The sequence below is a fragment of the Monodon monoceros genome, unplaced genomic scaffold, assembly GCF_005190385.1.
Source record: "Monodon monoceros isolate NGI ecotype Baffin Bay Population unplaced genomic scaffold, NGI_Narwhal_1 Super_Scaffold_3, whole genome shotgun sequence".
NCBI lineage: Eukaryota > Metazoa > Chordata > Mammalia > Artiodactyla > Monodontidae > Monodon > Monodon monoceros.
In genome coordinates, this window is record NW_021703780.1 from 56,129,247 (window position 1) to 56,152,977 (window position 23,731).

The 23,731-nt window shown below is 42.6% G+C and overlaps 1 protein-coding gene and 1 non-coding gene across 3 annotated transcripts; one reads left to right on the forward strand and one right to left on the reverse strand.

The window, feature by feature from the left end:
* Positions 1-8,429: 8,429 nt before the first annotated feature.
* Positions 8,430-19,596, forward strand: ZNF445 (zinc finger protein 445). Of its 2 annotated transcripts, XM_029244055.1 has the most exons (6): positions 8,430-9,084; positions 11,439-11,607; positions 11,946-12,022; positions 12,318-12,444; positions 12,909-13,019; positions 13,906-19,596. In XM_029244055.1, exons 1-6 carry the CDS (start codon positions 8,656-8,658, stop codon positions 16,065-16,067), a joined length of 3,075 nt encoding a protein of 1,024 aa, XP_029099888.1. In that variant the 5' UTR covers positions 8,430-8,655; the 3' UTR covers positions 16,068-19,596. The 2 variants fall into 2 exon arrangements, with proteins under 2 accessions (XP_029099888.1, XP_029099887.1); XM_029244054.1 differs by lacking the exon at positions 11,439-11,607 and having other exon boundaries at positions 9,033-9,084.
* Positions 19,597-22,985: 3,389 nt separating this feature from the next.
* Positions 22,986-23,058, reverse strand: TRNAE-UUC. Its single transcript has one exon. It is a non-coding gene; the product is annotated as a tRNA-Glu (tRNA).
* Between the last annotated feature and the right edge of the window lie 673 nt (positions 23,059-23,731).

Consider the following 23,731-nt stretch of genomic DNA (forward strand, 5'->3'; position numbering starts at 1 on the left):
TAAAATATTGCTGTAGTCCCTGTGCTGGACAATATATGCTTGTAGCTTATTTATTTCATACATAGTAGTTTGTACCTCTTAATCCTCTACCCCTGTCGTGCCCCTCCTCCCTTCCCTCTCCCTATTGGTAACCACAAATGTTTTCTCTGTTTCTGTTTTGTTATATTCATTTGTTTCATGTTAAATTTTAATTAATTAATTTCTTTGGCCATGCCACACGGCATGTGGGATGTTAGTTCCCTTACCAGGGATCGAACCCATGCCCCCTGCATTGGAAGCTCGGAGTCTTAACCACTGGACTGCCAGGGAAGTCCCTGTTTCATTTTTTAGATTGCATATTTAAGTGATAACATACAGTATTTGTCTTTCTTTTTCTGATTTATTTCACTAAGCATAATACCCTCCAGGTCCAACCATGTTGCAAATGGCAAAATTTCATTCTTATTTATGGCTGAGCAATATTCCACATCTTCCTTATCCATTCATTTGTTGATGGACACTTAGGTTGCTTCCATGTCTTGGCTATTGTACATAATGCTTTTATAAGCACGGGGGTGCATGTATCTTTTCAAATTAGTGTTTTTGTTTTCTTTGGGTATATACCCAGGAGTGGAATTGCTGGATTATATGATGGTTCTATTTTTAGTTTTTTGAGGAACCTTCATACTGTTTTCCATGGTGGCTGCACGAATTTACGTTCCCACTAACAGTGTACTAGGGTTCCACATCCTCACCAACATTTGTTATTTGTGATCTTTTTGATGATAACCATTCTGACTGTGGCTGATTGTGGGTTTGATTTGCATTTTTCTGATGATTAGCAGTGTTGAACATCTTTTCATGGGCCTGTTGGCTGTCTATATGTCTTCTTTGGAAAAATGCCTATTCAGGGTTTCTGCCCATTTTTTAGTTTGGTTGTTTGTTTTTTTGACATTGAGTTGTGTGAGCTGTTTATATATTTTGGATTTTAACCCTTTATCGGTAATATAGTTTGCAAATATTTTCTTTCATTCAGTAGATTCTCTTTTCATTTTGTCAGTGGTTTCCTTTGCTGTGCAAAAGCTTCTATGTTTAATTAGGTACCATTTGTTTATTTTTGCTTTTGTTTCTTTTGCCTTAGGAGACAGATCCAAAAAAATATTGCAATGATTTATGTCAAAGAGTGTTCTTCCTATGTTTTCTTCAAGGAGTTTTATGGTTTCTGATCTTAACATTTAGGTCTTTAATCCATTTTGAGTTTAATCCTTACTTCATTTTGAGTTTATTATGGTGTGAGAAAATGTTCTAATTTTCATTCTTCTACATGTAGCTGTCCAGTTTTCCCAACACCACTTATTAAGGAGACTGTCTTTTTTTACATTGTAAGTCTTGCCTCCTTTGCCATAGATTATTTGATCATAAATGTGTGGGTTTATTTCTGGACTCTCTATTCTGTTCCACTGATTTATGTGCCTTGTATGTGTGTGTGTGTGCGCGCGTGCACATGTGCAGCACCATACTGTTTTGATTACTGTAGCTTTGTAGTGTAGTCTTAAGTCAAGGAGCATATCTCTAACTTTGTTCTTTTTTCTCAAGATCACCTTAGCTATTTTGGATCTTCTGTGGATTCATATAAATTTTAGGATTATTTGTTTTAGTTCTCTGAAAAATGCTGTGGGTTTTTTGATAGGGATTGCATTAAATCTGTAGCTTGTTTTAGGTAGTATGGACATTTTAACAGTATTAATTCTTCCAATCCATAACCACAGGATTTCTTTCCATTTCTTTGTTTCATCTTCAGTTTTCTTCAATAATTTTTTTTTTAATTAATTTACTGGCTGTGTTGGGTCTTTGTTGCTGTGTGCAGGCTTTCTCTAGTTGTGGCGAGTGGGGGCTGCTCTTTGTTGCGCTGCATGGGCTTCTCATTGCATCGGCTTCTCTTGTTGTGGAGCATGGGCTCTAGGCACACGGGGCTTCAGTAGTTGTGGCACGTGGGCTCTAGAGTGCAGGCTCAGTAGTTGTGGCGCACGGGCTTAGTTGCTCTGCAGCATGTGGGATCTTCCCGGACCAGGGCTTGAACCCGTGTCACCTGCATTGGCAGGCAGATTCTTAATCACTGCACCACCAGGGAAGTTCCTCAATAATGTTTTATAGTTTTCAAAGTATATAGGTCTTTCACCTCCTTGGATAAGTTTATTCCTAGGTATTTTATTCCTTTTGATGCAATTTTAAATAAGGTTGTTTTCTTGCATTTTCTTTCTGATTCTTCATTACAAGTAACTAGAAAAGCAATAGATTTGTGTATATTAATCTTGTATCCTGCAACCTTACTGAATTAATTTAGTCTAACAGTTTTTTGGTGGAAGCTTTGGAGACTTTAGGGTTTTCTATATATAGTATTATGTCATCTGCAAATAGGGACATTTTTACTTCTTCCCTTCCAGTTTGGTTGCCTTTTATTTTTTTTTCTTGTCTGATTACTGTGGCTAGGATTTCCAATACTGTGTTAAGTAAAAGTGGCGAGAGTGGGCATCCTTGTCTTGTTCCTGATTTTCTAGGGAAAACTTTGAGCTTTTCATCCTATGGTGTTATCTGTGGGTATGTCGTAAATGGCCTTTATTATGTTGAGATATTTCCCTGTAAGTCAACTTTGAAGAGAATTTTTATCATGAATGGATTTAAATTTTGTCAGATGCTGTTTCTGCATCTATTGAGATCATGTGGTTTTTATTCTTTATTTTGTTAATGTGGTGTATCTCATTTATTGATTTACGGATGTTGAGCCATCCTTGCATCCCTGGAGTAAATCCCATTTGATCATGGTGTGTGATCCTTTTTATATATTGTTGAATTTGGTTTGCTAATATTTTGTTGAGGATTTTTGTGTCTAGGTTCATCAGAGATGCTGGCCTGTAATTTTCCTTTTTTGGTAGTGTCTTTGTCTGGTTTTGGTATCAAGGTAATGTTGGCATTGTACAATGAATTTGGGAGTGTTCTCTCCTCTTCAAAAGTTTGAGAGGAATAGGTATTAGCTTTTCTTTATATGTTTGGTAGAATTCCCCTGTGAAGCCATCCAGTCCTGAGATTTTGTTTGTTGGGAGTTTTTTGATTTCTAATTTAATTTCACTACTAGCGATTGGTTTGTTTGGATTGTCTGTTTATGATTCAGCCTTGGAAGAGTGTAAGTTTCTAGAAATTTATCCATTTCTTCTAGGTTGTCCAGTTTGTTGGCATGTAACTTTTTGTAGTATTCTCTTAGGATTTTTTTTGCATCTCTGTGATATCGGTTGTAGTTTCTTCTCTTTCATTTATTATTTTGTTTTCTTGGGTCTTTTCTCTTTTTTTGTTAAAGAGCCTGGTTAAAGGCTTATCAGTTTTGTTTATCTTTTCAAAAAAAAAACCCAGACAGTTCTTAGTTTTATTGATCTTTTCTGTTGTTTTAAATCTCAATTTTATTTATTTTCTCTTTGGTCTTTATTATTATTATTATTTCTTCTGCTGACTTCGGGCTTCATTTATTCTTCTTTTTCTAATTCCTTTAGATGGTAAGTTTGATTGTTTATTTGAGATTTTTCTTGTTTCTTGAGATAGGCCTGTATTGCTATAAACAACTGCTTTATCTGTGTCTCATAGATTTCGGAAAGTTGTGTTTTTATTTTTATTTGTCTCAAGGTACTTTCAGATGTCCTCTTTGATTTCTTCTTTGACCCATTGGTTTTTTAGTAGCATGTTTAGTCTCCACATGTTTGTATTTTTCCCATTTTTCTTCTTGTAATTGATTTCTAGTTTCATATCATTGTGATTGGAAAAAATGCTTGATATACTTTCTGTCTTCTTAAATTTGTTAAGAGTGTTTTGTGGCTTAGCATGTGATCTATCCTGGAGAATGTTCCATGTGCACTTGAAAAGAGTGTGTATTGTGTTGGTTTTGATGGAATGTACTATAGATATCTATTAAGTCCAGTTGGTCTAATGTGTCATTTAATACCACTCTTTGTTGATTTTATGTCTAGATGATCTGCCCATTGATGTAAGTGGGGTGTTAAAGTCCCCTACTGTTATTGTATTACTGTCAATTTCTCCCTTTATGTCTGTTAATATTTGCTTTTTGTATTTAGGTGCTCATATATTGGGTACATATATGTTAACGAATGTTATATCCTTTTTTTTTTTTTTTTTGGCTGCGCCGTGTGGCTTGCGTGATTGTAGTTTCCTGACCAGGGATTGAACCCGCGCCATTGGCAGTGAAAGTCCTAACCACTGGACTGCCAGGGAATTCCCACATATCTTCTTCTTGTATTGATTCCTTTATTATTGTGTAATGTCAGTCTTTGTCTTTCGTTATAGACATCGTTTTAAAGTCTACTTTGTCTGATATGAGTATAGCTGCCTCAGCTTTCTTGTCGTCTCCACTTGCTTGAAATATCTTTTTCCATCCCCTCATTTTCAGTCTGTGTGTGTCTTTAGCTCTGAAGTGAGTCTCTTATAGGCAGCATATAGATGGATCTTGTTTTTATATTCAATTAGCCACCTTTTGTCTTTCGATTGGAGCATTTAGTCCATTGACATTTAAAGTGATTATTGATAAGTATATACTTTTTGCCATTTTGTTACTTGTTTTTTGTAGTTCTTCTTTGTTCTCTTCTTCTGTTCATTTCTTTCTTTGTGGTTTGATGATTTTCTTTAGTAGTATTCTTGTGTTCCTTTCTCTCTAGTAGTTGTATATCTATTATAGGTTATTGATTTGTGGTTATCATGGGGTTCATATATGTTGACCTGTAAATATATCTACTTGTTTTAAACTGATAATCATTTAAGTTCAAAATACATTCTAAACGATTTATATTTTTCATTCATCTCCCCCATATTTTGTTTTTGATTTCATATTTTACATCCATGTTTCTCCCTTAACTGTTTACTGTAGTTACAGTTGATTTTACAATTTTTGTCTTTTAATCTTTGTGCTGGCTTATTTAAGTGGTTGATCCTCAGCCTTTACTATATATTTGCCTTTAATAGTGGGGTTTTTCCTTTCCTATATATATATTTTTAAATTTATTTATTTTTGGCTGCATTGGGTCTTCGTTGCTGCGCACAGGCTTTCTCTAGTTGTGGCGAGTGGGGACTACTCTTTGTTGCAGTGCCCGGGCTTCTCATTGCTGTAACTTCTCTTGTTGTGGAGCACAGGCTCTAGGCGTGTGGGCTTCAGTAGTTGTAGCACATGGGCTCAGTAGTTGTGGCTCGCGGGCTCTAGAGTGCAGGCTCAGTAGTTGCGGCACACATGCTTAGTTGCTCCGCGGCATGTGGGATCTTCCTGGACCAGGGCTCGAACCCGTGTCCCCTGCATTGGCAGGTGGATTCTTAACCACTGCACCACCAGGGAAGTCCCCTTTCCTATAAATGTTTACTTTTTATTGTAGCCTATTCTTTTCCACTTAGAGAAGACTCTTTAACATTTCTTTTATGGCCTGTTTAGTATCGATGAACTCTTTTAGTTTTTTTGCGTCTGAGAAGTTCTTTAGCTTTCCATCAATTCTGAATGATAACCTTGTTGGTTAAACTGTACTAGGTTGTAGGTTTTTCCCCTTTAACACTGTAAATATATCATGCCACTCCCTTCTGGCATGCAAAGTTTCTGCAGAAAAATCTGCTGATTGCCTTATAGGGGTTCCTGTATATATGACTCTTTGTTTTTCTCTTGCTGCCTTTAGAATTCTCTTTATCCTTCATTTTTGCCATTTTAATTATAACATTTCTTGGTGTGGATCTCTTTGGGTTCATCTTGTTTGGGACTCTCTGAACTTCCTATACCTGGATATCTGCTTCCTTCTTCAGGTTCAGGAAGTTTTCAGCCATAATTTCATCAGATACCTTTTCAATCCTTTTTTCGGTCTCTTCTCCTGGAACCCCTATAATGTGAATGTTGATATGCTTGATATTGTTTCAGAGGTCTCTAAAACTGTTCTCATTCTTTAAAAAAATCTGTTTTTTTCTTTGCTGTTCTGATTGGGTGATTTCTATTATTCTACCTTCCAGTTCACTTGTGCATTCCTTTCTATCAGCTAGTCTGCTGTTAATTCCTCCTAGTGTGTTTCTCATTTCAGTTATTGTATTTTTCATTACTGACTGGTTCTTTTGTACATTTTCTAGTTCCTTTTTAAATTCTCACTGTGTTTATTCTTTTCCCTAATTTAGTTACCATTCTTATTACTGATGCTTAGAACTCTCTATCTGGTAAATTACTTATTTCTCTTTCATTAGTTTTTTTTTTAGGGGATTTCTCTGGTTCTTTCATGTGAGACAGACTCTTCTGTCTTCTCATTTTACTTAACTTTTTGTGTTTCTGTGAAATTAGGTGAAACAAGTTACCTGTCCCAATCTTGAAGGGGTGTCCTTGCGTGAGAGCGTTCCTATACAATCTGTGTGTGCCCAGTGGCTTTGGTGCGAGAGCTGGATCTGATGTGAGCATGAGTCACACCTTCCCCCAGGGTGTGCTCACAGCTCTCACCTTAGTGGGAGGTGGGGCTGGAGATGGAGGGGTTAGAGCTAGAGCCAGGTGTGAGCCAGAGCTTCTCCTATGCTCAATAGCCAACACCACCCTATTGGGAGCAGGGGTGTGTCTCAAGTTGCTGGAGCAAAAGCCGAGGGTCGGGTCCAAGCCTGTTCTGTTTCTTTTAAGTATGTGCTCTCCTCCCTCCCAGGACTGGCACCCTTGCCACCCTTGCCCAGTCTGCTGCCTCTGCATCTCCAGCAATAGCCACCCTCAGATGCAGTGTCAGGTCTGTTGCCCAAGTGTGCACTCTCCTTAGCAATGGCAGCCTTCACCCTAGTGGGGAGCTGCACCAGAGTTAGAGGGACTGGAGTGGGTACTTGCTGGGGCGGTCGCAGGAAACCAGCCAGTGCCCCGGGTGGTTTCAGTCTGCTTCGTTTACTTCCTTTACTTTGTTTCCGGTAGTGTGCGTGCTGTTCACGAGTGGAGCCCTCCTGTAAGTCCCACTGGTTTTCAAAGCAGCCAAGGGGACTCGTCTTCCTGGTGTTGGACTCCAGATCTGGGGTGCCCAATATGTGGTTTGAACCCCTCATTTCCCAGTGAGGATCTGTGAGCCCATGATTATCCCCCTCTTCTGTGTCCCCTCCTCTTGGCTTAGGCCCCAACATAATTTCTTCTCCTCTCTTCCTGCCCTACTCCTTGTGGATCTTTCTTTATAGCCTTGGTTGTAGAAGAGTTTTTCTGCCCATCTCCAGCTTGTTTTTAGTAAGAATTGCTCCACATGGAGATGTGTTTTTTTTTTAAATATTTATTTATTTATTTGGCTGTACCAGGTCTTAATTGCCTAGTGTGGGATCTTCGATTGTGGCATGTGGGATCTTTTAGTTGCAGCAAGTGAACTCTTGGTTGCAGCAGGTGGTATCTAGTTCCCTGACCAGGGATTGAACCTGGGCCCCCTGCATTGGGAGCTCAGAGTCTTAGCCACTGGACCACCAGGGAAGTCCCATAGATGTATTTTTGATGTGTTCTTGGGGATGTGAGCTCATTGTCCTCCTACTCTGCCATCTTTTTTCTACTCTGCCATCTTGATCTCTTCCCTCTCTTCCAGCTTATTCTTTTTCAAGATTGTGTTGTGTATTATGTGGGTCTCTTGAGTTTCCATATGTTAGGATCAGTTTTTCAATTTCTACAAAGAAGCCAGCTGGGATTCTGATAGGAATTTTTTTGAATCTATGGATAAATTTGGACAGTATTGTCATCTTAACAATGTTTTGTCTTCTGATCCGTGAACAACGAATGTCTTTCCATTTATTTAAAGTTTTAATTTCTTCTAACAATGTTTTGTAGTTTTCATAGTATAAGTTTTGTTCTTATTTTGTTAAATTCATTCCTAAGTATTTTATTCTTTTTCATGTGATTGTAGATGGAATTGTTTTCTTAATTTTATTTTTGGTTTGTTCATTTTTACTATGTAGAAATACCACTGATTTTTTTTAAAGTAAAAAAAATTTTCTTCTAGTTTTTTTGAGATATAATTGGTATACAGCACTGTATAAGTTTAATGTGGACAGCATAATGATTTGACTTACATACATCATGAAATGATTATCACAGTAAGTTTAGTGAACATCCATCATCTCATTTAGATACAAAATTAAAGAAATAGAAAAAAATTTTTTCTTGTAAAAAAAATTTTTTTTTCTTGTGATGAAAATTCTTAGGATTTTCATCTTAACAATTTTTATATATAATGTACAACAGTGTTAATTATATTTATCAAGTTGTACATTACATCCCTAGTACTTATTTATCTTATAACTGGAAGTTTGTACCTTTGACTGCCTTCATCTAGTACCCGCGACCCCTGCCTCTGGTAACCACAAATATTATCCCTTTTCCTGGTCTGCTTGATCCTGACAGGCTCCACTGTGCAAATGTTCATGAGTCCTTTTCTCAGAAATCCAAAGATGATCCTAACTAACAGCATCGACTTTGTACCATCCTTCTCACATCCCTCCTGAACAGTAATGTTGGTTATTTCAGTCTCTTGCCAGTGACTTCTGATGTCCCAGCAAATGGCATTGTCCCCAGCAGTGCTGAAGAGATACTCCCGAGGGCCCAGCAGTGATACATACAACTAACGCAGACTTGCTTGCACTCTGCTGGGTAGACCTTGAACAGGAGTGATGCCTCCAGGCAGGTGGTATGCTGTCCATCCAGCTCAGGCCAAGGCTTCAAGGGAGCGAGGATGCCTTCAGATGGTAAAGAAGGAAGAAGAGGATGAAAGCTACACTTCAGTGCCAGCTGCCAGACCACAGACACTCAATCGTCCTGGCCAGGAGCTGTTCCGCCAGCTCTTCAGACAGCTTCGCTACCATGAGTCTTCTGGGCCTCTAGAGACTCTGAGCCGGCTCCGGGAGCTCTGCCGCTGGTGGCTGAGGCCAGATGTTCTTTCAAAGGCCCAGATTCTGGAGCTGCTGGTCCTGGAGCAGTTCCTGAGCATCCTGCCAGGGGAGCTTCGGACCTGGGTGCAGCTGCATGACCCTGAGAGTGGTGGGGACGTTGTGGCCTTGCTGGAAGAGCTACAGAGGGACTTCTATGGGACACCATGGAGGGTGAGTGTGAGCAAGCGTGCAGTGCCCAGTGAACTCTGCCTGCTCGTGAGCCTGCTTGTGGGTGGGGGGGTGGGCCTCTGAACCTTCAACACGGAGGAATTCAGGGGAAGTCTTCCCTTCTCATTCCCATGGCACCTGAGCAGCTAAGAACTTGACCCTAAGCAAAGGACCATTTAGCAGGCAGCCCTTCCCTCTTTCCCAGAGGAATATAAGCTCCAGGAAGAAGAGGGTCTGCAAGTATCCATAAACAGTAATGAGGTTTTGGACACATTGACTTAACAGTGCATAAAGTACATCTCCACATACCTAACTTGACTTGTACTAACCTGTAAAGTGGGGGTGGTATCTCTTGCTCATACACGGGGGAATTAGTGTCAGCATCCTTGGCTTCTAAGTACATCTTGAGACCTAGAAGAGCAGTCTACACAAACCATGTTACTTCTTTCTCAGTAAACTTTTGAGGATTTGTTCTTTGCGGGGGAGATGGGGAAGAAGAGTGGTGAGGGGCAGCCCAGGGCTAGGAAATTGGAAGATCACAATTTTAGACTGCATTCCACAACCTCTGTGTTCTTGCCAACATTGTGGTACCTTCAGAGCCTCAGTTTTTGAAAACAAAATGGAAAACTGATCTAACGATGAGAATTTGTTCGTTACATATTTGAGTGCCTACCATGTGCCCAGCCCTGGGCTTGGTGCTAGGAAACAGAGCTGACAGTCCCAGTGCAGGCAGTAGAGCAGTGGGTCAGTTAAAGTGCACTCTGCATGCCCCTCTGCCCCACTCAGGCCAGCCTCTCAATACTTCTCCATACCTTTGAGGTTTTTTTTTTTAAAGAGCATTTATCATTTTTGTAGGCTTTTAAGAATTTTTATAAAGTATGTGTAATTCTACATGTATGATTCATGCATAAATGAAAGTTACTTTTAAGATTTTTGAAACATATTTGACATACTTCTCCCCTAAATTTAATATAAAAATTAGATCAATCAATTAAAACATTGAACATTGTCTACCAGCAATAAATGATAACAAATATTTAACAAGAAAACCTTTTGCCCAACATTGGGTACTATTTTTTAAAATCTAAAAGAACATTTATAATTTTTACCCAAACCATGAGTTGTTCAAAATGACCTAAAGATAACTTTTAAAGCAAATAAGGTACATAGTAGGTACAAAACTGTGGCTTGGGTATATTCAAGTCAGTCGAGAGCTAGGTGTGTGGTTTAAAAATCCATGAAAACATTGCCAAACGAGCGGAAAGGGCCTACCTGGTTGAAAGCTAGTTAGAAATTAGAAAACAAAAAACAGAGCCTGGAAAAAAGCCTACCAGATTCTAAAAAATGAACAGAAATGCTCAAGATGCATGTAAATTATAGTTTATCAAAATTACCAAAATTTGAGAAACAGGGGCCTGAGAAAGTTTGTCCTTAAACTCATTTGTCTATGCTTCCATATTGTTATTGTTTCTTTATTCTCCCTTTGGTAGGATTTGGGAGGAACAGGAGATAAATTGCTGTGATCACTTTATCTTCTTCAGTCTATAGCTGGGTATTAGGTACTTAATGGCCTCAGGCTAAGATTCGTCCATATCAGTGTAGAGAATGTCTTGGCCACAGGGCCAGAAAAACCTGAAGTTCACTGGCTGTAGCTTCCTATACTCACTTTTGCATCAGGGATAGCCTTGCCTCCAGAGACCAGGACTGTTTGAAGTCCCAGCACAGAGACCACCTTTCTCCAGGTCTCTGCTTGGATGGGTACCTCCCTGTTTTTGCACCTGAGACTTTTTCTTCTGTGATTCCATAGCTGACCCTCACAGTTAGCATTGTCTCTCTAGTGGTGTTGCTATTTTAGTCAGGTTTATAGTCTGGGAGCCTTCCTGCCTCTTCGAGGTCACTTTGCATATCATTACCTAGAGCAGTGCCCGAAACTTGATAGATGTTATCTGACTGCATCTCTGCTGTGAACCATTATCAGTTTAACTCTCAGGGATAAATTTCTTATTTCTAAGTTCCTGGCCAGGGGTGGGGACTGAGGGCTAGTGGGGAGGTATCCTGCAGCACCCGAGGCCTGACAGCAGTGCTGTCACTGACTTGCCATTTGCTTTCCTATGTCAGGCAGGAATCTGGCTTCACCTGTCTCCCCATGGCCCGCATTAGAGCCCAGGGAGGTGGAGGGGTGAGGGGATCCTCCCTGGGCTTTCTATTCCTCCTTTTCCCTCTACCTGTAGGTAATAAAGGACCTAGCTCACCGCTCCCTGGGCCTCTACCTTTTAGAGATTGGCCATGTGGCCTGTTCTGTGAGTTTGCTTTCTGATTCCCACGAGGATCCTCTCACAACATTTTCTTCTTGCCAGGACCCAGCCCTTGCCCAGAGCCCAGATGTGCATTGGATGGGCACAGGAGCCCTGCAAGCCGCACAGATATGGCCCCCTGCTTCACCTCTCAGGAGCGGCTCGGCTCTGGGGGACCACCTGCAGCCTCCCTATGAAATAGGAGTGCGTGACTTCCTGGCTGGGCAACCCGGTACTTGCCGCCTGGCTCTAAGACCCCAGCCTATGCCACACTTCCCAAATTTCCTATAACGTTGTCTTTTCACCCTCTGTCCTCTCAGGAGAATCCCTTCTGTCCTGGCCTTGAGCTCTGTGTCCTTTCTATCCTGTGACCCATGTCTACCTACCTTCTCCTTCCATTGTACCCCCCACTTCCTGACCCCAGCAGACACCGGGGAAATGTGAAATGGGTGTTTAAAACAGTCCATACCTGCCTGTGGGCCCGGGAGTCCTCCACGTGGGGGGAAGAGTGGGCTTCTCAGTGGGATACCAGAGCTGGGCTGCCCTCTCTCATGACTCTTTCTTCTTCAGATCCTCCTGCTGCACAGGTTTCTGCCCTTCCCCAGAGAGAGGGATGTTCAGGAGACCTGGTGACAGTCCAGCCTCAGGTGAGCCACAGAACCTTCGGTCCTTCCTGATGTCCCACCGTTGCTGCCTCATGGGGTAGCTGTAGCTCCCCCCGTCCTGTGTCTTTCTGTCCAGTGACCTCACATCCCGAGACGCATGTCCCAGAGACCAGATTATCCCCCAGGAGCCCAGAGCTCTTCTGCTGGGTGATGATGTTCTCTTTCCCCTTTATCAGATCCATCCTGTACTCACTCAGAGCCAGCCTCATTCCCCTGCCCCCTCCTAAAAGCTGGGAGTTGTGGACTGGCTCTAAGGCATAGGACCATGTTTTTTCAGGAGGCTGTGACTTTCAAGGATGTGGAGGTGACCTTTTCCCAGGATGAGTGGGGATGGCTGGACGCTTCTCAGAGGAACCTATACAGGGATGTGATGCTAGAGAATTATGGGAACGTGACTTCTTTGGGTAAGGCATTGATATCCCCATGCTTCTACCTGCCTCTGCTTCTGCCTTCTTAGTTTTCATTATGGTGCATAGAAAGGGGCCTGACCTATCTCTCTAACTACTAACCAAATCACTTAATCTTAATGCCTGTTAATATAAAGATTAAAAGTCATATGTGTCAAGTTGCTAGTCCATTTAGGCATCCAAAAAAAAGTTGGCTGATTTAACTAGTTGACTTGTCATGTGGCTCTGGAGAATGCTAGCGATCCTTTTGTCTGTGGTTTCTCTCAGCCTCTCTTGTCTCTGCTCAGAGCTGTCAGAAATTCCTGTCTAGGCCTCCTGTCCTCCACCTGCCTCCCTGGCTTTCCCTCCTCCCTGGCTTTCCCTCCTCCCTACCAGGAGCTCAGGCCTGAGAGGCTCCTGGAGAGTAGTTCTGTATGATTCATCTACCTTCCATTCACATCCCATTTTCTTCTCTTCTGCAGTGGGGCCATTCACCAAACCTGCTCTGATCTCCTGGTTGGAGGCAAGGGAGCCGTGGGGCTTGAATGTCCAGGGAGCTCATCCTAAGGGGAGTCCAAGTGCTGCCCCTGCAGGTGAGTTCCAGAGAACTGACCAGGTCTTGCTCCTCCCGCATCTACTCTCCTCTTTCTTAAGGTCTTTTATACTAAGAAAATCATGGGGAACTTACCCCATTGTTTACTGGAAGGAAGATCCTTAGCAGTGTTGCTAAGAAGTACTGGGTGCCTGGGCTTCTCCCCTCCAGACCGGCCTATTAGACATTGGTTTCTGGTCCTGCCCCTTCCCCAGCAGCCCTCTCAGTAACAGCTCTTGCCCACTGAGGGCTTCACTGTCCTTGTCAGTTCACTGATGCTCCTCCTCAGCCCTGTGCTGCTCTCCCCTTCCTGCTCCTAGGAACCCTCATCCCACTCCTGCTGCTCCTCTTTGCTTGGTCCTTCCCCCGTGGTAGGCTTGACCTCTAGCCCTTGCAGCCAGTCCTCCTAGGAGCCCCACCTCTCAGCTCTTGGAGACCTTCCTATCATGCTCTGTGTCATGATTCCTCTACCCTCTCTTGCTGTTTAACACCTGCTTCTCAACCCTTTTTGTTTTTCACTGGATGTGTACAGCTAGCTGCTGTACCCGTCTTGCTTCTTCTCTCCCTTTCCTGTCGTCTGGAATACTCTTCCATATTTTGCCTTATCCCTGACTATTTTGTAAAGGTATTGGCAGTCAGGCAAAAGCCTCACCACCTAAGTTCATGACATTTTTTGGTTCCTTGGTGCTTTCTGCAGTTCCAAGTATGGGAAAAGAGAACATTCTCTTTCCCTTTTTTTTTTTTTGGCCACACCTAGTGGCTTCTGGGATCTCAGTTCCCTGAACAGGGATTGAACCCAGGCCACGGCAGTGAAAGCCCAGAATCCTAACCACTAGGCCACCAGGGAACTCCCAAGAGTACATTCTCTTCTGTTTTATTTGTGTCAGGAAATGAGCTCCATGTGAAAACAGACAAGTTCATCTTAAAACATGAACCTTTGGAAGAAGCTATGCCATCAGGATGTCATGGTGCAGCAAATGTTTCTGAGGGAACAGGGCTCAGAGAATCTTTTGCACAGAAGAGCAGGTTAAAGGAGCAATGTGGAAACCCCATACAAGTGACAGTTAAGAAAGAAGAGACCAATTCCAGCTACGGGACAGGAAAAGACTGTGAAGAATCGGGAAGAAGTAATAGTCTTCATCTAAAACATATTACATGTTTGAGAGGACCCAGAAAAAAGCAGTCCCTTAAACATGGCTATGGCAAACACTTCAGAGGGAGTTCATACCACTGTGATTACAAGGAATATGGAAAAGGGCTCAGACGCGTGATTGGCGGGTTTAGCCTACATCAGAGAATTCACGCTGGACTGAAAGGGAAGGCAAAGGATGCGCACGGGAAGGACTTCAGCCTTAGTTCTCATCACCAACACGGGCAGAATCTTCACATGGTGGGGACATTGTATACGTGCAGTGACTGTGGGAAGACCTTCAGTCATAGCTCCCATCTTGCATGTCATCAGCGACTTCACACTCAAGAGAAGCCGTTTAAATGTAGGGCCTGTGGGAAAGCCTTCAGGTGGAGCTCGAACCGTGTGCGACATGAGAAAATTCACACTGGATTGAAACCTTATAAATGCAGTTTATGTGACAAAGCTTTCCGACGCATGTCTGCCTACCGCCTGCACCAGGAAATTCATGCTAAGCAGAAATTTCTTGAATCTTATCAGCACGAGGAAGCTCTCTCTTGTGGCTCAGGGTTTGATCATCATTTGAGAGACCAAAATGGGGAGAAACTCTTTGACTGTAGCCAGTGTAGGAAATTCTTCCACTGTAAGGCATATATTCTTGAACATCAAAGGATTCACACCCAGGAGAAACCCTATAAATGCATCAAATGTAGGAAAACATTTAGGTGGAGGTCAAACTTCACTCGTCACATGAGACTGCACCAGGAAGAGGAGGTCTGTGATCCAGACAAATGTAGAGAAGACTTTAGGCAGACCTCCAACTACAGTCAGCCCCAGAGTGCCCCCACTGTGGAGAAAGCTCTTCTGTGTCAGCAGTGTGGGAAGACCTTTAATCAAAAGAAAGCTCTCATTGATCATCAGAGAATTCACATAGGCGAGAAACCATACCAGTGCAGCGAATGTGCAGAAGAGTTTCCTCATAAGTCGGCCTTTATCGTTCATAAGAGGCAGCATGCCGTCGAAATAAAGCCTGAGGACGTGCCATCGTTTAGTCAGGACAGAGCATTCCAAGTTCCTCAGAGCAGTCACACCACAGAGGAACCCTACAAATGCAGCCAGTGTGGCAAAGCCTTCCGTAATCACTCATTCCTCCTTATCCATCAGAGAGTTCATACCAGAGAGAAGCCTTATAAGTGCAGGGAGTGCGGGAAGTCTTTCAGATGGAGTTCTAACCTCTCCCGACATCAGAGGGTTCACTCTTTGGGGAAACCGTATGAGTACCACGAAAGTGAAGATGCTCCAAATCTGCAGTCACAAATACTCACTGGTGCAAAACCTTTTTGGTGCCAAGAATGTGGGAAAAGCTTTACACGTAAAAGAAGTCTTTTAGATCATAAGGGAATACACAGTGGAGAGAAACGCTATAAATGTAATCTGTGTGGGAAATCTTACGACAGAAATTATCGCCTTGTTAATCATCAGAGAAACCACACGAAAGAGAGACCATTTAAATGTCAGTGGTGTGGGAAAGATTTCATTGGAAGACATACTCTCTGTATTCATCAGAGAAAACACACCAGGGTGGCCCAGTCTGAATGCAGTGTGGCTGGGTTGTCTTCTCCCCAGGATACAGGGGTGAGTTTACAGGAATTAAAACCAAGTGAGGAGAAGAAGCCTCTTGAAGATTGTGAGAAAACTTGTGATCAGAACTCCGGACTCACTGGGCTCCAGGATATACCCACCGGGGGAAAGTGCCACAAATGTACCACGTGTGGGAAAACTTTTAGCAAGAGCTCACAACTCATTAGCCACAAGAGATTTCATACTCGAGAGAGGCCCTTCAAGTGCAAAGAGTGTGGGAAGACCTTCAGGTGGTCTTCAAATTTGGCTCGGCATATGAAAAACCATACCAGAGATTAGCTTGGGGTCTGACAGTGTGGGGAGGGGGTCCTGGCTACCCTGCTAGAGAACCCCTGATTGTAGGCAGTGTGGGGCAGACCTTCATAGAGGGCCCAGCCCTTTCTATTTTGGAAGCTAGTGGCAGAGAATCCTGAGGATTCAAAAATGCAGGGCAGGCACCCCCCATCCTACTGCTGGAAAATGAAATGCTGGGGAAGAGCAGCAACGTGTTCCAGAAGGAGGCTTGGACCCCTAGGAGTGGTCTTTGCACAATGGCCTGGAGCTCCCCCAGCCAGATCTCCTTCTATAACTCTAAAGGGAGAGACCACTGCCCTTCTTGGTTCAACAAAATGTCCATGGCATGGTGGGCTGTGGCTGCTGGGAAGGGGCCAGTTGGATCCTAAGTTTCCCTTTTGAGTTTGGCTTGTGATGGTGCCTAGTCTGTTTGACCTTAAAAGCACCAGCAGCAGTAAGAACTAGTCTCTTCTGATGCCTCCAGGGGAGTTCTGGCTGCGGCTTCAGTCTTCACAGCTGACTTTGGATATTTGCCATGGGCGTAGAGTTGTCTCAGCTGCGAGTGGAGAACAGGGTACTGGGCTTGATCACCTGGAGAATGAAGCTCGACCAGTGCCCCATCGCCATCTCTGTCCCACAGGCCTGTATGGGCAGCAGCGGTTCATCTGCTAAACAGAAATGTGCTGAGCATCTCTCATGTGCCAGGCACTGTCGTGTGTGCCAGAGACCCAGCAGTGAGTGGAACAAAAATTCTGCCATCTTGGATCTTTACAGACAATAAACAAATGAGATATATATAGTATTTTGGATGATGATATGTGTTGTGGACAAAATGAATCAGAGTAGAGTGAGAGGGAATGCTGGATTGGGAGGTAGGTTGAGATTTTAAATGGGCTGGTCAGAGAGGGCCTCAACTGAGAAGGTGAGATTTGAATAAAGACCCAAAGGAGATCATGGAGGAAGCCCGGTAGGTCCCTAGATGCTACATAGGACCCTTCACAGGAGGTAGGGTCTTGTCTGGTCTCCTAGGGAATGGCAAGTAGGCCCCTGAGCCAGAGTGGAGTGAGCCAGCTGGAAGTGAGGAACCCAGAAAGGTGGAGGGCCAAGGCTCATGAGCATCGTGGGTCCTCACTGGGGCTTGGCTACCTCAAAGGGAGGTAGGGGGCTTTTGGACAGTTTTGAGTTGAGGATTATTGTGGTCTGAATCTGAACCCTTATAGAATGTAATTCAGATTCAGAGTCCCATGTGTTGAGGGCCCAGGGTCATGGCAAGGGCCTTGGAGTCATCAGATCTGCATTCCAGGCTCCGTTTGTCTTTTCTTGGCAGGATGATCTTGAGTAAGTCACTGAGCATCAGCATCTATTTCCTGGTGTGTGAAATTAGAGTAGCTGGCTCTGCTACCTGGCTATTGGGATTGGTGAAAAGAAGGCTTGGTTTACTAAGATTCTGGGTTAGGGGTCTGATCTCTAGACCAGAGCCTTCACAGAGCTGCAGCTCCCATGTCAGTTGATGCTACAAGCACAGAAATACCCCTTTACTGTCCAAATTTTTCATCCTCCCACTCCTTGTGTGCCACCTGGTACCTCATAGAGTTCCTGCCCCAATAGGGGTGTTTCTACTGCCATTTTTATAAATTGATATATATTTATTTTTAAACATTCAAATCAAATTTTAAAAAATGTAAATGGAGTAAAAATCAACAAAAATCTCTCTGTATTGAGGTAAGCCTTGAATATTTGGGGATAGTGCTGATGCAGTCTGTTCAGTAACCTGAGTTTTAAAATAATTTTAATTATATAAGTAGTCTGTGATTATTATAGAAATATTAGTAAATACAGATCAGCTGAAAGGAAAAGTCTGACTACTTGGAGCTAACTACTAAACATCTTGGTGTAAATCAGTGTTGGGTTTAACTTCACTGCCCTTGCCTGAATGCCCCTGGGCGGACCTGCCCTGTGCTGTCTCCCTTCACCTTCACGCAGAGTGCCACACTCCTGTCCAAGCTGGCCCAGGTCCTTACTCTTTTAAGTCCCAGCCTTCCCTGACCTGTGTGCCTCTAAGCCCTCTCCCCAGGTCCCACCTCTCCTAATGCCTGTATGTTGCTCTGTTAGGTGTTGTCTGGGTTTCCAAAAGTTATTCCCACTACTGCAGCCGGACCAAGTACTTTGGAAGCCAGGTTTGGGTGCTTATTTATCCTTTGGCTGGGCAGAGTAGATTTTGCACGAAGTTGACTCTTTTAAGGAATATAGAACTGGGTTTATTATTTCAGCTAAGTCAGGATTGGAAGTTTTTGAAGGGGTATGTGAGTGAAATGTTGACTAGAGACCGCCCACAAGCACGCCTGCTACTTGGGAGCCCAACCATGGGTGGTTCCGTGTCATAGGGCGCTCAGACAGTTTCTGACTGCCCCAGCTATCAGTGCTCACCTCACACCCCATCCTGGCCTGGAGAACATACCCCTTATTCCAGCCCTGCCCCGCCTTCTCTCCGCTTCCTAGGAAGAACTGAAGTTAGGGCCGGCGGGAGCCAGATGGGCTGGGACTCCATGGAGAGGAGTGGGTATCAGGAGGTCTTTCAGGCAGGTGTTCAGTGTGGTCGGTCTCACCCTTGCTGACAGAGACTGTCAGCCCAGACAGAGGCATGTGCAGAGAAGAAAGCGCAGGAAATGTAAATTGATATGGACCATCTTACACTCATAAAGTTGGCAAATTTTTAAAAGCCATTGTGTGGGTAAGTGTATGGCACATGGGAACTCACTGCCATGGGTGTGCCAAGCAATTTGCAACATCTTGTAAAATTGTGTGTACTCTACCACTTAGAATTCTACTCTTGGATAAACCCTAGAATAACTCCATGTGAAGAAGGAAATGTGCATATGACTGTTCATTGCAGCACTGTGTAGATAGTAAGACTGGGAGAAGCCTAAATTTCCATCAACAGAAGAACGGGTAAATACATGGGTTGTTTGGTACTTTGGGAAGTGAACATGAAAGAGCTAGAGTTACATCTGTCAACACAGATGAATCAAAAATGATGCTGAGAAAGTTGCAGAAGCCACGAATACCATTTATGTAAAGTTAAACATACTGTGTATCTGTGGGCGCATTATTTAAACTTACTTGTGTTTCACTTTTTCTGTAAAATGAGATAGTAGTGCCAACCTCACAGGGTGATGGGGGGGAGGGGGACAGTTAATGAATTAATGCATGTAAAGTGCTTAGAATAGTGGCTGGCATGTAAACCTTGTTGGCATATAGTAAACAGTGTTACTCTTTTATACAATAATATATTTCCTATGGATTCAAATTATATGAAGAGCGTAAAATCATGTGTTAGAATGAGGTGTGAAAGCCATGCTCTGCTTTCCCAGAGCAGAAGTTGCTGATGGAATCACGGAGGGTACATGGAGGCTTCAGTTGTGTTTTATTTCTTTTAAGAAGTTGATGTAGATGGGTCAGCATGTTGATTTAATGGGATAAGTGGTGGGTTCTTTTTTAACTGTTTAAAACATCTCAAAATAAAAATATTTTTGAGCATGGGCTCTGCCATTTTATGATTTTATAGAAATCCTGGCTCTGCCATTTATGTGATGTTTCTTAGAGCGAGCCACTCCATCTCTCAAGGCTTCAGGTTCTTACCTGCAAAAATCGGGAGCAACACAGATGGCTCTTAGTAAAGGAGTGGTTAAACAGGTCTGATACATCCATGATAGAGAACTGGGCAGCAGTTAAAAAGAATGGGAATGTTCTCCATGTATTGACACATGATCCCCGAGGCCTGCAGTTTATAGGAAATTATAAGCTCCATTTCCTTTCATTCCTCCTTGCCTAAGAATAACAAGTGATGCCAGAAGCTGTAGCCTTATAAGTTTAATGAAGAAGTGGGAGCCTGTGAATGGAAGATGCCGAGTCATCCATTCCACTTTTTTAGGTTTACATACCAACTACCCCACCTTTTATGTTAATGCTAACCCAGCTAAGAAGAGCAAAGAGGTTTTGTGTCAGCAGGTTCTAGTCAGGAGCCAGAAACCATATTAGTTAATTTAACAAAAAACTTGTAAAGAATTGTTCACTAGATCTGTCTAAGTAACTGTAAAGGCAAAAAGAGAAGGCTAGGGTATCATGGAGGAAGTAACTGTGAGAAGGAGCTACCACCCAGGACTGGAGGAGCTGTGATAGAATCTGGCCTCATTTTGGATGTTTGACCACTGACAGCTTTCAAGCCCTGTCCCCATTTTGCCTCGCATCTGGGCAAGCTGATAAGAAATCCCAAGCACACCCTCTCAGCTCTGAAGGGGAAGTTTATGCAAATCCTGGCCTTCTTTTGTTGCACTGGAATCCTCACCCCTAACCACAATAAAAACCAGAGCCACTCACCCCTCCTTTATCAAGGCAAACCACCTGGCTTTGGTACCTGTCCTGCTGTCTCCACAGAGCCTCATTATACGAATAATAAACTTTTTCATAACCTCTTGATGTGTGTGTGGTCATTATAGTTTCAACATCTGAACCAGTTTGGGGTGGTGGTATCATAGTGATCCCGCCTCCACAGGGCAAGATACAAAGCAGAAACAAGGAGAAACGGTTAGACTCGTTAAAAGGTTAGACATTGGAAGAGAGCCCCTGTGGAACTGAGCTCAGACCTATGAGCAGGAGAGCACTGCCGGGCTGGTGCTAGTGTCTGAGCTCGGGGGAAGGGCCCCGTGTAGGCAAAACCTGCAAGCTGGACTCGGCTGCTACCATAAGGAATTGCCACTGCTGGGGTGAAGAAGCATTGGGAACAGGAAGCAATGCCCACAAAACCCAGGAAGGAACAAGCCCCCTCTTCCTCCTTGTATTAGGATTCTCCAGAGAATCAATCAATAGAAAAAATATATAGGAAGAGAGAAAGAGAGAACAAGGAATTGGCTCATATGATTATAGAGGCTGGCAAGTCCAAAATCTGCAGTGGGCCAGCAGGTTGGAGACCCAGGAGAGCCCATGTTCCAGTTCCACCCAAAGGCTTTTTGCTGTAGAACCTTTAAGAGCTGATGTTGCAGGTGAAGTCAGACGGAAAGTCTGCTGGAGAATTCTTTCTTGCCTGGGTTGGCCAGTCTTTCTGTTCTATTCTGGCTGATCAGAAGGGGCCTGCCCTCATTATGGAGAGTAATCTATTTCATTCACAGTCCGCCAGTTTAAATGTTAATCTCATCCAAAAAACACCCTCACAGGGATACCCAGAGTAACATCTGACCAAATGTCAGTGGCTCAGACAAGTTGACACACACAATTAACCGTTACACTCCAACACTGCAGCTTTCCTCTTGCATTCCTTGATTGCAGAACCTAATGGAACCAGCGAGCAAAGCAGAGATGTGGATTGCAGAACTCAACCCCGTCATCACAAAACATCTATAGGAGGGCAGGTTTGAAGCAGAGAGACAATAAGCTAAATAAACGGTGCAGCTTTCCTGAATTATTGTAATTTTAAAATTCCTAGGATATTTGACTTAAAATTTTGAGACCAGTAATATTTGTTGAGGAAATCATGTGGTGACTGGTGACTTAAAGGTATAAATTATGTCGTAAGCAGTTGATTTTACCCACTGACCTTGTAATAACTAGCTATTCACTGTGACCTTACTCCTCTTGCTGTAATGAACTCAAAGCCGCAAGAAGAGTCTCTCAAAATTAAGAACACAGTTAAAGGTATTCCACTTTATAAACATTATTTTACAACAAGTTTCAATAAATTAATAAATTTAATAAAGCAAATTTGTGACTTTAACAAAACACAGCAGAATCCCAATTTACCTCAAATGGAGCAGTGACTTGGATAAACTCCCAGCAGAGCACAGGGGAAACCAGACAGCAAAGTCCTATAGCCCTGAATTTGAAAAGAATCTTCCAATTAAAAAGACAAGGATGGCTCCATTTAAATCCATGGTTGAGCTGTCTTTGTTGCCCACATCAGTTCGTGCCTTTCACAATTAAATCTGTATAAGTTAGGTAAGGCAAGGAGAATGTATGCATCTAGTTCTACTGGTTAAGATTCATAGGCTATTAATGTGGTTTCAACAGATGGGTTACTATTTGTGTGAATCAAAGAATCTGATAAATATACTGGGTAGAGGTGGAAAAAAAATTGTCTAAGTATGGATGTTTTCCCTCTGCAACTTTAGGTTTGAATGAGAGTAGAAAACAGACTGCCTGCCCTCAGATACATCATTGTGGTTTACTTAAAATGACTGTGGAAGATTCTCCCTTGGTGAGAAAGAGTCCAAGGAGTCATTATGTACATAAACCAATACTAAATATTGAAGTCAGCAACCCAAGAGAAGTATACTTTTAGACTAGTGCAAAAATTTCCACATACTAGTTGTACACATGAATCTTATTCATACAGAAATATAAAGTTGTTGGGAAAATCCACAAGTTTTCCTTCTTTTTGGGCCATTTACAATTAAAATAATTATGTACCTTTAAGGTTCTATCATCATATCCACAACTGAGAAGCTCATTCTACCAAGGTGCAGTCTAATGTGAACATAAGCAGAAACTTTTATATGTTAAAAAAGAGAAACAAGTAGCCGTTATACATAAGAAGAAAGTCTGGTTGGAGTCCTAAGAGCAAGCATGGTGTCTACAATGTCATCAGAAGGAGCTATGTTAGGTAAGTAGAAAGTCTTACTACTATGATTTTAATTGTATGAGGTGGATTGAAGGAGGTTCCAATTGGTAAGCCTTGGCCACTAGTACTAGAGTAATCCAATGTCCAATAACAGGTGGTGTTTTCCTGTCCTCAAATGTGTCATTCACACGCTATGAAGCTTCAACTGTAGGATGACTTTTAACTTACCATTGGTCACATTAGTTGGAGCTGGCAATCATTCATTCATGGGAATCTTTTTTTTTTTTGGCCACATGTGGCTTGTGGGACCTTAATTCCCTGACCAGGGATCGAACCTGGGCTCTCGGCAATGAAAGTGCAGAGTCCTAACCACTGGACCACCAGGGAATTCCTGGGAATCTTTTTTTTTTTAATTGAGGCAACATTGGTTTATAACACTATATAAGGTTCATGTGTACAACACTGTAATTCTGTATATACTGCATTGTGCTCACCACCAAAAGTCTAGTTTCTATCCATCACCATACAGTTGACCCCCTTTACCCTTTTTGCCCTTCTCCCCAGCCCCCTTACCCTCTGATAACCTCCAACCTGTTCTTTGTGTCTATGTGTTTATTTTTGTTTGGTTTGGTTTGATTTTTGTTTTTTTATATTCCACATATGAGTGAAGTCGTACAGTAGTTTATTTTTCTCCATCTGACTTATTTCCCTTAGTATAATACCCTTAAGGTCCATTCATGGTGTTGCAAATGGCAAGATTTCATCTTTTTATGGCTGAGTAGTATTCCATTGTATATATATACATCTTTATTCTTCTGTTGATGGGCACGTAGGTTGTTTTCATATCGTAAATACTGCTGCAATGAACATAGGGTGCATATATCTTTTCAAATTCATGTTTTCATATTCTTTGGATAAATACTCAGAATAGCTGGATCATATGGTAGTTCTATTAATGTACTGAGGAATCTCCGTATTGTTTTCCATAGTAGCTGCACCAACTTAACTTTCCCATCAACAGTGTATGAGGGTTCCTTCTCCACATTCTCTCCAACACTTG